At 35.8% G+C, this 15,895-nt stretch overlaps 1 protein-coding gene across 4 annotated transcripts in view; it reads left to right on the top strand.

The window, feature by feature from the left end:
* CD55 (CD55 molecule (Cromer blood group)) overlaps positions 1–3,947 on the top strand; it is a 31,693-nt gene extending 27,746 nt beyond the window's left edge. For 3 of the 4 annotated variants that reach the window (XR_014052157.1, XM_081484955.1, XM_081484954.1), the window contains 2 exons: positions 1,386–1,483; positions 2,734–3,947. Coding sequence is in view for 3 of the 4 variants with exons in the window: in XM_081484955.1 (XP_081341081.1) it covers positions 1,386–1,440 (55 nt within the window). In the remaining variant the exon portion in view is untranslated. The remainder of the gene's footprint in view (positions 1–1,385; positions 1,484–2,733) is intronic. The other variant, XM_081484956.1, reaches the window with a different exon arrangement.
* Positions 3,948–15,895: the final 11,948 nt, after the last annotated feature.

Here is a 15,895-nt window from a genome sequence, read left to right as displayed (position 1 = left end):
GTAGAGGGGTTAGGGTTTTACTTGGCACACAGTAAGCACTCAGGTGATAAAACAACACGGAAAGAAAAAAAAAATCAGTACTTGAAACGTCTGATCTGCACTGAATATACATTTGTTAAGTATAAAGTCATGGGTGGCTCTGACATATCCTGTAGACAGGATACTATTTAAATTGACCTTCTGTTTGGTAGATTTTATCATTCAGAAAACTAATTATGGACTTCACATAAACTGAATTATTTCTGAAGTGCCCTAATGCCTCTATTTTTTCATTGCTTAAGAACAATTATATTTTAATGCTGTTCTCAATTGCCTTTTCAGTTTGGATGATGTATCTCCTTTTTAGCCTTCATGGCTCTTTCCTTTCTCTTTAAGTGAACAATATTATTTAAGCCTATTATAAGCTAAAGTATGAAAACATTCTTTAAATCACTAAGCAATTCAGTCTTTTGCTAAAAGCATTTTGCCACTAGGTCCTATTTTTTTGGCAGGTTCTATAGATATTTGTTTACTGCCAATAAAATATTCTAGATAATTTAAGAGCAAATGTAGTAGAATATGACTTCTTCAGATTTTTCTGAAACTTTTAAAGGATGTGGTTTAGAGCTCAATATAAATAACAGAATTCTAAGTTATATGAAGTGAGTTAAGTTGGTACAGATGCTTCCTCAAGACTATTTTGGAAAAAAGAATAAAAAATTATTTTCTGTACTTCTTTACATTTAGTCCAGTTCTGCTTTTGAATTGGAGCATTATCAGTATAATTCTTAAGCCAATATTCCAGGGCTAAAAGGTTGAGGGGGAGGGAATGGAATGAGCTTGCTGGGGGCTTTCTCTTGGCTATCACCAGTTTCTTTAGATACTTTGGTAAAATAATTGACCATGATATTTTTAATAGAATGAAAAGTGCTGAAATGTAGAAGGAGGGAATATTTATGTTTTATTGGGATTTTGCAGTAAACCTAATTCTTCTATTTCTGAATCAGAGAAAATTCATGCAAACCCCTAAGAAAGAATTTGCCTTTTTTTTATGTCCACTTAAAAACACTCCACTTGCCTTATTTTGGAAGTATAAGCTGTTGAGAGTAAGAGCTAACTTTATACATTCCTTGTTATTCTCTCAATTTTATGCTGATTTAATTAAAATTTGATTTTAATGAGATGGGGGAAAGAGTAAATGAGTGTGAAGGTGTCACATACCTTCACCTGTTGAACGTTTGTGTTTGCCTATCAAAGGATTTATTTACATATTTTAAAAGTGTTGGTATATATGATAAATTTTAGTTTATAAAAATAATGTGATTGTAAACAAATGCTCATGTTGCTTTTTGATTGAGCTTTAAACTTTCATAATTCAATCACTATTTTCCTTCTCTACTATTCAGCTCTTACTACACACATGAGAACGACAAAGTTACAAAGTTTCATGATTCACTGTAACTGGTGATGCTGCAGAAGTAAGACCTCTGGTAATTTACAAAAGGTATATGGTTCAGTAAAATCACATTTATGTGTCTTGGAAAATGTCTATTAACACAACTGGCTCGGTATCTATCTGTGACTATTAAAGGACAATAGAAGTTTAAACCTCTATTATTGTTAGAATTGTTTTTCTTTGTTGAATGATTGACTAACACATTGAATCTTTGTTAATGTGACATGTCTTCAGCCCTCCACTCTTCAGCAATATACCTATTATCTCATTCTGTGTTTTTTACTCAGTTTATTGAAATGTTTGGATGTTTACAATCCTACAAATAATCTGGAAAAAGCAAAAGATTGATATATTAGGGCTTACAAATAGGAATGCCTTCATTGTGACTACTTGCATCATGAGATGTTTGGCTCATACTGTATTTGCTTCTCCCATTTGTAATGTTTTAGAAATATCAAATCAATTTTAAAGAGTCTTTTATAAGTCATATTTATAGATCTTATCTCTGTTAATGCTGTGAGTCAAAATTATCAAACAAAACTGACTTAATATGTATGTATGTGTGAAACTTTCTAGGTGTCTTCTTCTTTTGATTAAACTTTCTTCTATTCCAGGGAGTTTTCATTGATTTTTAGTCTGAAAGTATCTTAATTGAATCTAACTTGGCAATTAATCACAAGAAACTAAAAACTCAAGTGTCATATTTTAGTTGGTGTTGCTTAAATAATCCACCTGCAATACAGGAGACCTGGGTTTGATCCCTGAGTTGGGAAGAACCCCTGGAGAAGGGAATGGCTACCTACTCCAGTATTCTTGCCTGGAAAATTACATGGACAGAGGAGCCTGGCAGGCTATAGTCTATGGGGTCACAAAGAGATGGATATGACTGAGTGACTACCACACTTTCATATCTGCTGCTGCTGCTGCCTAGTCGCTTCAGTCGTGTCCAACTCTGTGCAATCCTATGGACTGTAGTCCACCAGGCTCCTCTGCCATGGAATTCACCAGGCAAGAATACTGGAGTAGGTTGCCATGCCCTTCTCCAGGGGATCTTTGCAACCCAGGGATTGAACTCAGGTCTCCTGCACTGCAGGCAGATTCTTTACCACTGAGCCACCAGAGAACTATACTGGGTGGGATTGTCCATGCTCTATAACTTACTAACTTTGCATTTTTTTGGACCCCAAATTAACCAACTATTCTATTTCATGATTTATCACATAGTAATTAAAAAATGAATATGTATCACCAGTAAGTAAAGTTATTTTGGTTTTAACTTTTTTTTTTCTTACTTTCAGGACATATGTGTATAACATTGACAATTTTGCTTATGATGCTAGTAACCATTGGCTAACTGAGCCAAAGAAGTTAAGAAGAAAGTGTTTTGCATATTATCATGTTTTTAAGATGCATAGGAATGTCCACGAAGCAAGGAAAGATGAATCTGTCCTGGAATCACATTCTCAACACTCCTAAGACCCTTGAAAATAGAACAATTCATAAGATTAAGAGTGATTACTTTCATAAAAGTGTGGGAAAGTGGAGAGATTTGTCATGTTTAGAATGTGAGAAAGAAGAAAAAAAAGTGAATTTTTTTCACCAAATATGTAATGTTATTTTTATTTATAAAAGACATAAAAAATTAAAACAATTGGATATTGAAAACAAATGAACCAGTCTCTTATAAGGAAAACTGTCAAAGAGATAAAACACATTATACAGTAATCTTCCTTGACTAAAGGGCATTTTCAGCTTTTCTTATTCTATTAAAATGAGCCTGAATTAGTTGGCAAATTTTTTTAAAGGAAAAACATGCTGATGATCCAAGGGTATTGAGTTTCTTGGGTTAGTTGGTGACAAAGGAGGAATACAGAATGAAGAAATAGTTCTTCCTCTTTAATACAAGCACAGATAGTGAATTAGCCCCTTATTTGTAAGATAGATCAGCTATAATTTTGTTCTTAGAACAATTTTTTCTATTTGAAAAAGAGCCCCCATGAAGGAGTGAAAGTTGTCTTAGATTGACTTAATGTCTTTAAAACTCTGTAGAGCTATTATAATATTAATATAAGAAAATATTCTATATTTCTGAAGTGAGATGTTCATATTCAAATTGTAAATCTTATTCTTTTGTAATATTTAGTTTAATTTATATTTATTTATGTTTTACATGTATATCAGAAAAAGTTCAACAAGATATGTAAAAAAGTTTATTTTCTCTAGATAGAAATAATCACATTTTGTCTCATGTGGTATTTGACATTTATTTTCTTAAGTGTAAATTATTTATAAATAAGGGAGTCCCTTCCTGCCTTTCATAGGAGTTTAGAATGCTGCCCTTTGGCCTAGTGGGAATCACTTTTAATGTATTACTTGTTGTTGACTTATCTAAAGGCAATCACATCAGTTTCCAGATTCTTAATATGTTTTTGTCAGCTTGCCAGTTACATGTTAAGTGTTGGAATAGACTAGAATATATACATAAATAAATTTCACAATAATTATTTTGTCACATTGCTTCATTGACTTTGTTGTTCAGTTCAGTTCAGTTCAGTCGCTCAGTTGTGTCCGACTCTTTGCGACCCCATGAACCGCAGCATGCCAGGCTTCCCTGTCCATCACCAACACCCGGAGTTCACCCAAACCATGTCCATTGAGTTGGTGATGCCATCCAACCATCTCATCCTTTGTTGTCCCCTTCTCCTGCCCTCAATCTTTCCCAGCATCAGGGTCTTTTCAAATGAATCAGCCTTTTGCATCAGGTGGCCAAAGTATTGGAACTTCAGCTTCAACATCAGTCCTTCCAATGAACACTCAGGACTGATCTCCTTTAGGATGGACTGGTTGGATCGCCTTGCAGTTCAAGGGACTCTCAAGAGTCTTCTCCAACACCACAGTTCAAATGCATCAATTCTTCGGCACTCAGCTTTCTTTATAGTCCAACTCGCACATCCATACATGACTGCTGGAAAACGATAGCCTTGACTAGATGGACCTTTGTTGACAAAGTAATGTCTCTGCTTTTTAATATGCTGTCTAGGTTGTTCATAACTTTCCTTCCAAGGAGTAGGCGTCTTTTAATTTCATGGCTGCAATCACCATCTGCAGTGATTTCGGAGTCCCCAAAAATAAAGTTTGTCACTGTTTCCATTTTTTCCCCATCTATTTGTTGTTAAAGTGTTTTAAAATAAATTCCATAAGCATCATGACTTTTCACTATAAATATTTAAATATGTATTTCCAACAATAAAGACTTTTTCCCTAACTAGCCACATCATCACAACTAACAAGATTAATGGTAATTTCCTAATAGTTCCTAAGATTAGGAAATTCTTTTAACTTCCTTAAAAGTTCTGCAAATAAGCCAATGTCTATCTACTAATTCATTCACTTGTTAAACAGGAGGACCTACTCTACCTGTTGTGACAGTCTGTGCTTCCTGGGGTAGTAGCAAGGATAATACTGATTTAGTTACTCAGAAAAATATGTAAGAGCCTACTACATGCAGGTTATCATGTGCTAGGTGTGGCAGCTACCAAATGACTGCACAGTATCTATCCACTTATCTACTTAGAAGAAGACCAAAACCGTACACTTATTGAGAGAAAGAATGTAGAATTATAAGTGTTACACTTGTACAGAATATAAGGAGTACCTAAGCTATTTTTGCTAGGTGGTGGACTGGGAGCATTCAAGACTGTGCAAACTGGGAAAGCACAAATAGATGAGATTCACATGGCAGGACTGGGAACTGCAAATAGTGTAGCAAGCTCAAAGTAGGAAAGGCTTGGAGAGAAGACTATGGTGTGTCATGTGTTTAGTGGGCAATAATAAATTCTGGATAGTTTATTTTGATGTGATTAAATTAAAAGTTGGAATCAAAGGTCACAAGTTTAGAGTAGCAAGAGTTCTGGATATTGAGAAACATTAAACTTTGACAATAGATTATACTGAGTTAGTCTTTACATCTTATTACTTAGATAAGGGTATAAGCTGAAAAATATCTAACAACCAGTTACATGAAGAAAATAATAATAGAAATAAGTATGTTAAGTATAATGGGATTTTCCTGTGTGACTTATAATTTGCATCCTGTAATCATGATGCTGAATAGTTCTATATTTTCCCAAGCTAAGCTCTTCTATAATATTATACTTCAGTTGCCAAGATTGTATTATTGCTTTTACTCTTGAGACTGGTGCTTATTTGTTGTAGGAAATTATACTTGCTCACCACAGAAAGTTGTGTTTTATAGTATTTAATCCACAATTGCTATCAAATTTATTGGAACTTTTGAATTAATTGTTTTTGTCTTATCACACCTTGGCACTGTTTGTTGAGTCAATGCCCAAAGTGGAAATGCCTTATTTTCCACACACCCACTTTGAGTGTTCTCTATACCCCCTTGCCTAAATTAAAAACCGCCTCTTCCCTAAGGTTGGTGCTTCCTTTGCAGCGCACTCCAGTGGCCGCTGGTTTATTTTCAGACTGCAGATGCTTCAGTGTTCAGAGGCAGTGGTATTTTTCCTGCTTTCCCTTGCCACTACTTCCATCTCAGGTCTCCTATATATACTTTAAAAAATAATTATTCTTTTTACTCTGGTTGGATAATTAACTAAAATGTTAATTTTTTTACCTGTAGTTTTTCCTCTCCCAATTTCAAGCAGCTAGCCAAATTTCAGTCTTCCTTGCCACAGGGAACAACATGGAAGCAGAAAATTTAAAGAAGCTTAAAGACAGTTCTCTTCCTTGTTTTGTTTTTTCTCTGAAATCCCATGCTCGCATCATAGACGAAGTTGTGCGGAGGAAGGTAGGATCAGAACCAGGAAGAGAGAAGATCCTTGTAAACAGCAAAGAAGACAGTTGTTGCTCACAATCTAAAAGTTTCCAATCCAAGCACCCTGACGGTTTATGGGGTGGAGTGGCAAGGGATGGGAAGTGAACCTTTTGAAGTTGGATATTTTGAAGTTAAGGTTAGCAGAATTTGTTAAAGGATTAGGTGTGCAGTTGGAAAAAAAAAAAAAAAAGTCAAGGATGACACCAAGATTTTTAACCTGAGCAACAGAAAGGAGGAGGTTGCCACTTACTGAGCAAGGGAAGACTTTTGTAACAGGAAGATCAGGAGTTTGTTTTTATACATGGTAAGTTTGAGATGCCTTTCAGACATCAAAGTGGACATGTATAAATAGTGAAATATACAAGTCTGGAGCTCGGAGGAGGTGTCCAAGCTTGATACATTTGGGAGTCATCAATAGGAGAACATATCTCAGGGAAACCAAGAAAGCAAAATGAAGATTAACAGTCAACTTTTGGGTTTACCATACACAGGCAATTATTGGTGACCTTGTCCAAAATTCTTCCAGTACATTTGTTGTGGATAAAAGCCTGGATTGAAAGAGAAACCTGACAGACACCACATTAATCAACTGATCAAAAGTAACATTACCAATAATGGGGCAAGTAACATGAAGTTGCTCCTGACAGCACACCTTGAGAAGAGCTTAGTATCATTTTGCATGGTATTCCTTTTAAAAATGCAAAATCTAGATCAATTTATGAGAAAGTATCAGAAAAAAGCAATTTGAGGAACATTCTACAAAGTAGCTAGCTTGTACTCTTCCAGAGGGTCTAGGATGAAAATCAAATACTGCCCCCTGTCCCCCTAGAAATAATAAAGTGCAAAAATCTTTGAGATAGAATAGCAAAAAGTAGTAGGAAAAAAAACAATGAAATCAAAAGTTAGGTCTTAAACAATACAACTGACAAAATTCCATTTTGACTGATAAAGAATAAAGAATAAAAGGAGAAGACAAGAATTACCAGTATCATAGTATCAAAATGTATCACTCACTATAGAGCCTGGTCATTAAAAGAAAAATTAGATAATACCAATTTCGTGTCAATATATTCAACATTATACCAATAAGTTCAACAAAAAATTAGGTAAAATGAATAAATTAGTTGAAAACACAAGTTATATAAAATCTGACCCAATAAGAATACACAACTTGAATAGCCCTATGTTTAAAAAAAGTTTTCAATTAGAAATCTTTCCAAAAAGAAAACTTTAGGCCCAGATGGTTTCACTGGTAAATTCTAGATTTAAGGAAGAAATTAGACCAATGCTACACAAATTCTTTTAGAAAATAGAGGAAGAGAGACTATTCCTAAACTCATTTTATGAGGCCAAAGACATCAGAAAAGAGAATTATGAACCAAGATCCCTCATGAAAATAGACACAAATAGCCTTAACAAAATTTTAACAAAACAAACCTAACAATATGTAAAGAATATGGTGCATCATAATCAAATTGGTTTTATCCCAGTAGTAAAAGGTTGATTTACTATCCAAAAATCAATCAGTATAATTCACCATAGTAATAAAATAAAGGAAAAAAAAATGATCAGTTCAATGGATGCATAAGAAGTTTGATAAAGTCCAACATCAATTCATGATAAAATCTCTCAGAAAACTAAGAAAAGGGAAATTTGTTAACCTAATTAAGAGCGTCTTTAACAAACCTACTTTCATTGTACTAAACGGTGAAAGGCTCAATGCTTTCTACCTAAGAAAAGGAAGAAAGCATGGATATCTACTACTTCTATTCAGTATTTTATAGGAAGTTTTAACCAGTGCCATAAGGCAAGAAAAAGAAGTGAAAGTCAATGAATTGGAAAGGTAGAAGCAAAGTTGTCTTCATGAGCAAATGGTATGATTTTGTATATAGAAAAGACTCTACTAGAATAAGTGAATTTAGTAAAGTCACAGGATACAATGTTAATATACAAACAATTATAATTTTATAATTATAATTCATATACCAGAAATGAATAATCAGAAAAAGAAAATTTAAAAACAATCCCATTTCCAGTAGGATCCAAAACATGAAGTATTGAGAGATACATTTTGCAAAAATGTGAAAGAACTCTATAAAGAAAACTATAAAACTTTGCTGAAAGAAATTATACATCTAAACAAATGATATATAATTTTCATGAGTAGGAACAGTTAGGGAAATTAAAATGGAGGAAATCTTGTTCAGGTTTCATAAGCAGGAGAACAGGCCTCTGATCTTGCTTCTGACCTACCTGGACACTGCAGATTCCGTGCCTGTCCACTAGCGCAGATAGTTAGGCAACACTTTAGATAAGAAAGGGAGTGGGTCTTGGAATTCTTGAGCCCCTGGAGGTCTGGCCAACTGCACCCAGGGTTTAGTGAAATCCTATGACTCACAAGATAAACCAAATTTTACACCATTGTAAAAATGTTAAAGTAAAACCAGAGCTGCATTTTTGCATGCAAACTGATGATGATATCTGTTGGCAGCCTGGAATTGTAAGTGGGAATCCCTGAAACTGCAATTTGAAGTCTCACTCATGAAGTAGACACACTGCCTAGGACCTTTTCCAAACTCAGACTCCAGATTACTGTTAACAAGGGGCTTCCCAGTGTGTTGTTTAAGTCTGGATATTAAATTAGTCAGCCAAATTTGATGATGATTGTGTTGTTACTCTTTTTTTATTGTTTCTATTTTTCTTTTCTTTCAATGTTTGTATATTGAAATTAAGTTAAAGAATCCTCTATTAAATATTGAATTTTTTTATTTTGTGTGTGATGAATTTTTTTTTTTTTTTGGTTAATAAATCCTTTGAACCTAAAATGAAAGTAAAAATTTCAACAAAATATAAATTGGAGCTATGAGCAGAATTTGTGAATAAAATGCCACTCTGTAAAAAGAAAGATTAACCAAGTTTTTATTCCTGGATGAGAAGGTTTGCCTTACTGCTCGTTAGCTACTGAAAGGGACATATCCCTGGATTGTATGAGAACTGGGATCCCAAATTAAAGTGGGCCAAACCTTTACAAGTTGTGAAATGGTTGTGGCTCATGCCAGTTGAGAAGGAACAAGACTGTACCGCACTGGGTCCAAAAGGCTGGATCCTTTTCTCTGCCTAATGTAAGATATACGAAACGAAGTTAAAATTGGTTGAAGAGAAATTAAAATTAGAGAAAGAGTTATGTGATTTGCAAGGATGATTGTCCATGTTACAAAGTCAAAATTGCATTTTAGCTGACTGAGTCTCCATCAATCAGTAGCCAAAAAGGCCTCTCTGTAGAGATTCCACAAGTTAAATATGGAAAGCAGTGTGGCAAGTTAAGCAAAAAAAAAAAAAAAGAAAGAAAGAAAGAAAATTCATCTGGCAATAGCTAAAGCAGAGGTGGATCAGAACCCTGATGCTTGGGATGGGAGATCAGTCCCTCCAAAGTCCAGGGACCCGCCCAAACTGTAAAGTTTTGGAGAATAAAATGGGCTAGAGGACATAGAGAGATTTTACCTAAGGCTAAACAAAAGATAATGAAATTTACAACTCACCAGGCAAGAAAGGAGGCTCAAAAATTTCTAGGGCTATTTGGTTTCTGGCAACAGCATATTCCACATTTGAACCAGGTATTGAGTCCACTTTAGAAAGTAACTCAATCTTATCTTTTAAGGAATGAAAATGTAAATAAGAGCTTTTCAGTTCAGTTCAGTTGCTCAGTCGTGTCTGACTCTTTGTGACCTCATGGACTGCAGCATGCCAGGCTTCCCTGTCCATCATCAACTCCTGGAGCTTGCTCAAACTCATGTCCATCCAGTCAGTGATGCCATCCAACCATCTCATCCTCTGTCGTCCTCTTCTCCTCCTGCCTTCAATCTTTGCCATCATCGGGGCTTTTCCAGTGAGTCAGTTCTTTGAGTCGGGTGGCCAAAGTATAGGAGTTTCAGCTTCAGCATCAGTCCTTCCAGTGAATATTCAGGACTGATTTCCTTTAGGATTGACTGATTGGATCTCAAGAGTCTTCTCCAACACCGCAGTTCAAAAGCATCAATTCTTTTAAACATCCAGGCATCTAAGACCTTTTAGATAACTATTAAGAAGAATTATGCTTTAGGAATGTCTATCTAAAATTGTTTCTGCAAACGTTGGTAACTTAAATTGCTAGGGCTGTGCTAAATTAAGTGGTGTAAGTTTATTGAATAGCTAAGCCACTCCCATATAAGATACTGAAACTAATTGCTGAACACTGGCTTCCTCTTACATTAAAACTATCAGTGAATGTTCGGTACCATCCTGAGATGTTCTCTATAAGAAAGTAAATATTTTAAAAATTATCACTGGTATTTATGTTCACCAATCTACAGAATGCTAATATAAAGGACAGTTCATTGTTGCTTAAGGGAAGTAGGATGTGTGCTTTTAGTAAAGAAAATATGAGGAATAAAATTGCATTTAGTTAAGAGGAAAGGAAGTAGGTCTTACTTATAGGTGTCTGTTTCTGAATGGGAAAATGAAATAATGAATATAAAAAGTGATAAGAAAGTTTTGTGGAAAGTGGACTCCAAGAAAAGAGTTTTATGCATCGTACAAGTTTTTCTTGGGATGTTGTACAGCCTTTGGTAACACATTTTAAGTTTCTTTCCCTCCTGAAAGGGGCCTTCCTGGTGACTCAGTGGTGAGGAAAACACCTACAATGCAGGAGGCAAGGGTTCAGTCCCTGGGTTGGGAAGATCTCCTGGAGGAGGAAATGGCAACCCACTCCAAAATTCTTGCCTGCGAAATCCCATGGACAGAGGAACCTTGCAGGCTACAGTCCTTGGGGTCACAAAAGAGTCAGACATGCCTTAGTGACTAAACCAACAACTAACAACCTCTTAAGTGATCTGTATTTTCTTTTGAAATCTGTTATTACTTTAGCTGAGTGAATAACTATTGTTTTATAGTGACCTGTGATCTTATCTGACTGAGTTTTCTAAACCCTTTAATATTTTTGACCAACTTTCTAAAATCAAATTTGAATGAAATTCTTTTGACCTCTAGCTATTTTGGGGGGTGCTTCAGAGGGCTCCTGAGACATCCCAAAGAAAGAGATGAAGCTAATTAGGTTCATTTGGTAGGTTAAAGGTACATGGGAAGTATTGTTAAATAGTAATAAATCTTCTCAGGTTGCATTGTATGATAAATATTAATAATATGGATATTCTGGAAATTATATAGAATTCATGAAGATCTGATATGTCCTGGTAAAATGTTATAAGTCATAATTCCAGTTAGTATCTTAAAGTGTTACATGTCACAGCAGTAACCAAGTTACTTTGTCAATTGCATTGTCATCAGACCTTCAACGGGTCTTCTTAAACCTTTTTGTCATTATAGAGAGCTATGGTTTCATTCTAATGCCTTAACAACAACAACAACAAACTACCTCTTCAAGATTTATAGAAAAGACTTTCTAAGATTAAATTAAAATTTAACTAGATAAACAAAATTCTGTTATCAACAGTAAGCTGGTATCAGACTGGAATTTGGCTTTCTCTCTCTGTTAAGAGAACAAAGTTTTCTTGGAATGTGGCTTTTGATAACAGACTATGACAGCAAATTTCTTTTGATAACAAACCTAGACAGCAAATTTCTTCATCTTTAAGTAATTTACATTTGTTTTTAGAATCTTTTGTTACTTTGGTAAAGTAAATATTATTTCACAATGATCTATTAAGATTGTGGCACACATAGATAAAGCTCATTCTGCTTCTACAAAAAATTAACTGCTTACTGTCAGACTTTTGCTATCCTGATGTCCATAAGATATGGCAACAGTCTACTCCTAAACCAAGGAATTTAAAATGGGTAAATAATAGCTGTAAATCACACAGCTAGGGCTATGAGAAATCCAAGAAGGCTGCTTGGCTTTTCCCAAATCTCTGAGAAACCTCATTTTTTAATTTGATGGGATAAAACCTTCCCCGGCAGCAGGGAAACAAACAAGCAGCCCTCACAAAACATTTTTTATACTTCATTGAACATTAAATTATAGTTTTGTTAATTGAGATCTATATTGACTAAGATTCACTTCCCAGATAGATCCTCTCTAGATAGAAATTAGTTATCCCATGAGCTACAACCAAGGAACATGCAATTATATATGTTAATTGGAGCTTATGGCAAAAGCAGCAAGGCAAAAGAATACCTCTGGGCTTCTAGAGTAGGGAAATTTCCAGGGGCCTGGAGAAATTACACTACCTTTGAAAAACAGCTATTGGCTTCTTATTGGGCTTTGATTGATATGGAACAATTTACTATAGATCATACTGTAATATTAAGGCCTCAAGTGCCAATCATGCAAAGGGTACAAATTTTCCCAGCATCTACAGGATTGGTCAAGCCCAGGAGTCCAGCATAATAAAATTGAAATGGTATATTCAGGACTGAGCCAAACCTTGGCCATATGAGTTCACTGCCTTATATGAAAAGATTTCTGAAATTTCAACTGAAGGACTCAAACAAGAAGTTATGATTAAACCAGCGATAACTGTGTCCCTTGTAAAATGGGGAAAGCCCTTTGACACTTGAACTACATAAGGAAAATGGTATGCATTGTTCATTGATGGATCAGCTAAATATATAGGATCCACTCGCTATTGGAAAGCAGGGGCATATAATTTGGTGAATACTAAACTGCTAACAACTACTGGGGAAGGTAAATGCAAAAAGGCAAAAAGGTTGTCTGAGGAGGCCTTACAAACAGCTGAGAAAAAAGGGACACTAAAGGCAAAGGAGAAAAGGAAAGATATACTGATCTGAATGCAGAGTTCCAAAGAATAGTAAGGAGAGATGAGAAAGCCTTCCTCAGTGGTCAATGCAAAGAAATAGAGGGAAATAATAGAATGGGAAGGACTAGAGATCTCTTCAAAAAAATTAGAGATACCAAGGGAACATTCCATACAAAATGGGCACAATAAAGCACAGAAACAGTACCGACCTAACAGAAGCAGAAGATATTAAGAAGAGGTGGCAAGAATACACAGAAGAACTGTACAAAAAAGATCTGCCTGACCCTGATAACCATGATAGTGTGATCACTCACCTATAGACAGACATCCTGGAATGTGAAGTCAAGTGGACCTTAGGAAGCATCACTATGAACAAAGCTAGTGGAGGTGATGGAATTCCAGTTGAGCTATTTCAAATCCTAAAAGATGATGCTGTGAAAGTGCTGCACTCAATATGCCAGCAAATTTGAAAAACTCAGCAGTGGCCACAGGACTGGGAAAGGTCAGTTTTCATTCCAATCTCTAAGAAAGGCAATGCCAAAGAATGTTCAAACTACCGCACAACTGCACTCATCTCACATGCTAGCAAAGTAATCCTCAAAATTCTCCAAGCCAGGCTTCAATAGTACATGAATCGTGAACTTCCAGATGTTCAAGCTGGATTTAGAAAAGGCAAGAGAAACAGAGATCAAATTGCTAACATCCGTTGGATCATTGAAAAAGCAAGAGAGTTTCAGAAAAACATCTACTTCTGTTTTATTGACTATGTCCTATGCCAAAGCCTTTGACTGTGTGGATCACAATAAACTGTGGAAAATTCTGAAAGAGATGGGAATACCAGACCACCTGCTCTGCCTCCTGATAAATCTGTATGCAGGTCAAGAAGCAACAGCTAGAACTGCACATGGAACAGCAGACTGTTTCCAAATCGGGAAAGGAGTACATCAAGGCTGTATATTGTCACCCTGCTTATTTAACTTCTGTGCAGAGTACATCATGTGAAATGCTGGGCTGGATGAAGCACAAGCTGGAATCAACATTGCCAGGAGAAATGTCAATAACCTCAGATATGCAGATGACACCACCCTTATGGCAGGAAGCAAAAAAGAACTAAAGAGCCTCTTGATGAAAGTGAAAGAGGAGAGTGAAAAAGTTAGCTTAAAACTCAACATTCAGAAAACTAAGATCATGGCCCCCGGTCCCATCACTTCATGGCAAATAGATGGGGAAATGATGGAAATAGTGAGAGACTTTTGTCTTGGGCTCCAAAATCACTGCAGATGGTGATTGTAGCCATGAAATTAAAAGATGCTTGTTCCTTGGAGGAAAAGCTATGACAAACTTAGACAGCATATTAAAAAGCAGAGACATTACTTTGCCAACAAAGGTTCGTCTAGTCAAAGCTATGTTTTTTCCCATAGTTATGTATGGATGTGAGAGTTGGACTATAAAGAAAGCTGAGTGCCAAAGAATTGATGCTTTTGAACTGTGGTGTTGGAGAAGACTCTTGAGAGTCCCTTGGACTGCAAGGAGATCCAACTAGTCAATCCTAAAGGAAATCAGTACTGAATATTCTTCAGAAGGACTGATGCTGAAGCTGAAACTCCAATACTTTGGCCACCTGATGCGAAGAACTGACTCACTGGAAAAGACCCTGATGCTGGTCAAGAATGAAGGCAGGAGGAGAAGAGGACGACAGAGGATGAGATGGTTGGATGGCATCACTGACTCTATGGACATGCGTTTGAGTAAGCTCTGGAGGTTGGTGATGGACAGGGAATTCTGCATGCTGCAGTCCATGGGGTCGCAAAGAGTCAGACACGACTGAGTGACTGAACTGAAATGGGGAAGTTAAAAGTAGCTGGTTTTCCAAGCCGAGAATCCCATGGATTGAGGAGCCTGGCAGGTGACCATCCATAGGGTCATACAGAGTGGGATGTGACTGAAGCAACTTAGCACACATACGCATCTATTTATCAGGTATTAAAGCAAGAGAATTTATCTGAGTGACATCTATTCACAGATTCTTGATTGGAAGCCAATTAATTGGACCTGGTTTCCCCTATTGCTAAAGAATAACTGACAAATTCACTTCAAGGAGCTATGTACAAATAAGTTATGGTCTGACCTTTGGGAAGTTGTTCAAACTATTAATGTTTTGGTCTTCTTGTAGATGCTCAAAGTGTTCCAAATTCTAAAAAATAATGGTATAATTCTATTACAGGTAAACAAACATTATCCAAGCAATAGAAGTCAATCCAGATTCCAGTGACTTAAAAGGCTTGACTTTTTTGGGCACACCAAAAATGTGGCCATCTGGGAGAAAAAGCAACGTATGGGTGGGCTCAGAATCAAGGTATTTATTTAACTATGGATCTCATTAAATCTGTTATTTTACAATGTTCAATTTTTTAACGTATTAAACAGAAGCTTGCCACATTTAGTCAAAGGACAATTGACACATGATAAGCTGCCTGGGCACATATGGCAAATTAATTATATCAGTTTATTGATTTGAGATAAAAGATGCCAATATGTATGTACTGCTGTGAACACCTATTCTGGATATTTAGTGGCCACTCCTTTTGGGAAAGTTAATCAGACTAATATAATTAATTTATATTATGGTGTTCTACTTCAAAGTCAGCATAGCAGTGGATGACATTTTAAAGGTAAATTAATATAAGAATTTGCCCAGAAACATAATATACAATGGATTTTTCATATTTATTATTATTATCAAGCTGCTGGCTTGATTGAAAGAATGAGTGGTTTGCATAAACAGCAGTTAATTAAACTTGGAGAGGGCTCTTACAAAAATTGGAAGACTAATGTTATTACTGCCCTCACATTTTAAATAATAGACCT

This window comes from Giraffa tippelskirchi, chromosome 5 (assembly GCF_054371585.1).
Source record: "Giraffa tippelskirchi isolate mGirTip1 chromosome 5, T2T-mGirTip1v1.2.pri, whole genome shotgun sequence".
Classification (NCBI taxonomy): Eukaryota; Metazoa; Chordata; class Mammalia; order Artiodactyla; family Giraffidae; genus Giraffa; species Giraffa tippelskirchi.
This window is presented reverse-complemented; position numbering and strand designations above follow the sequence as displayed.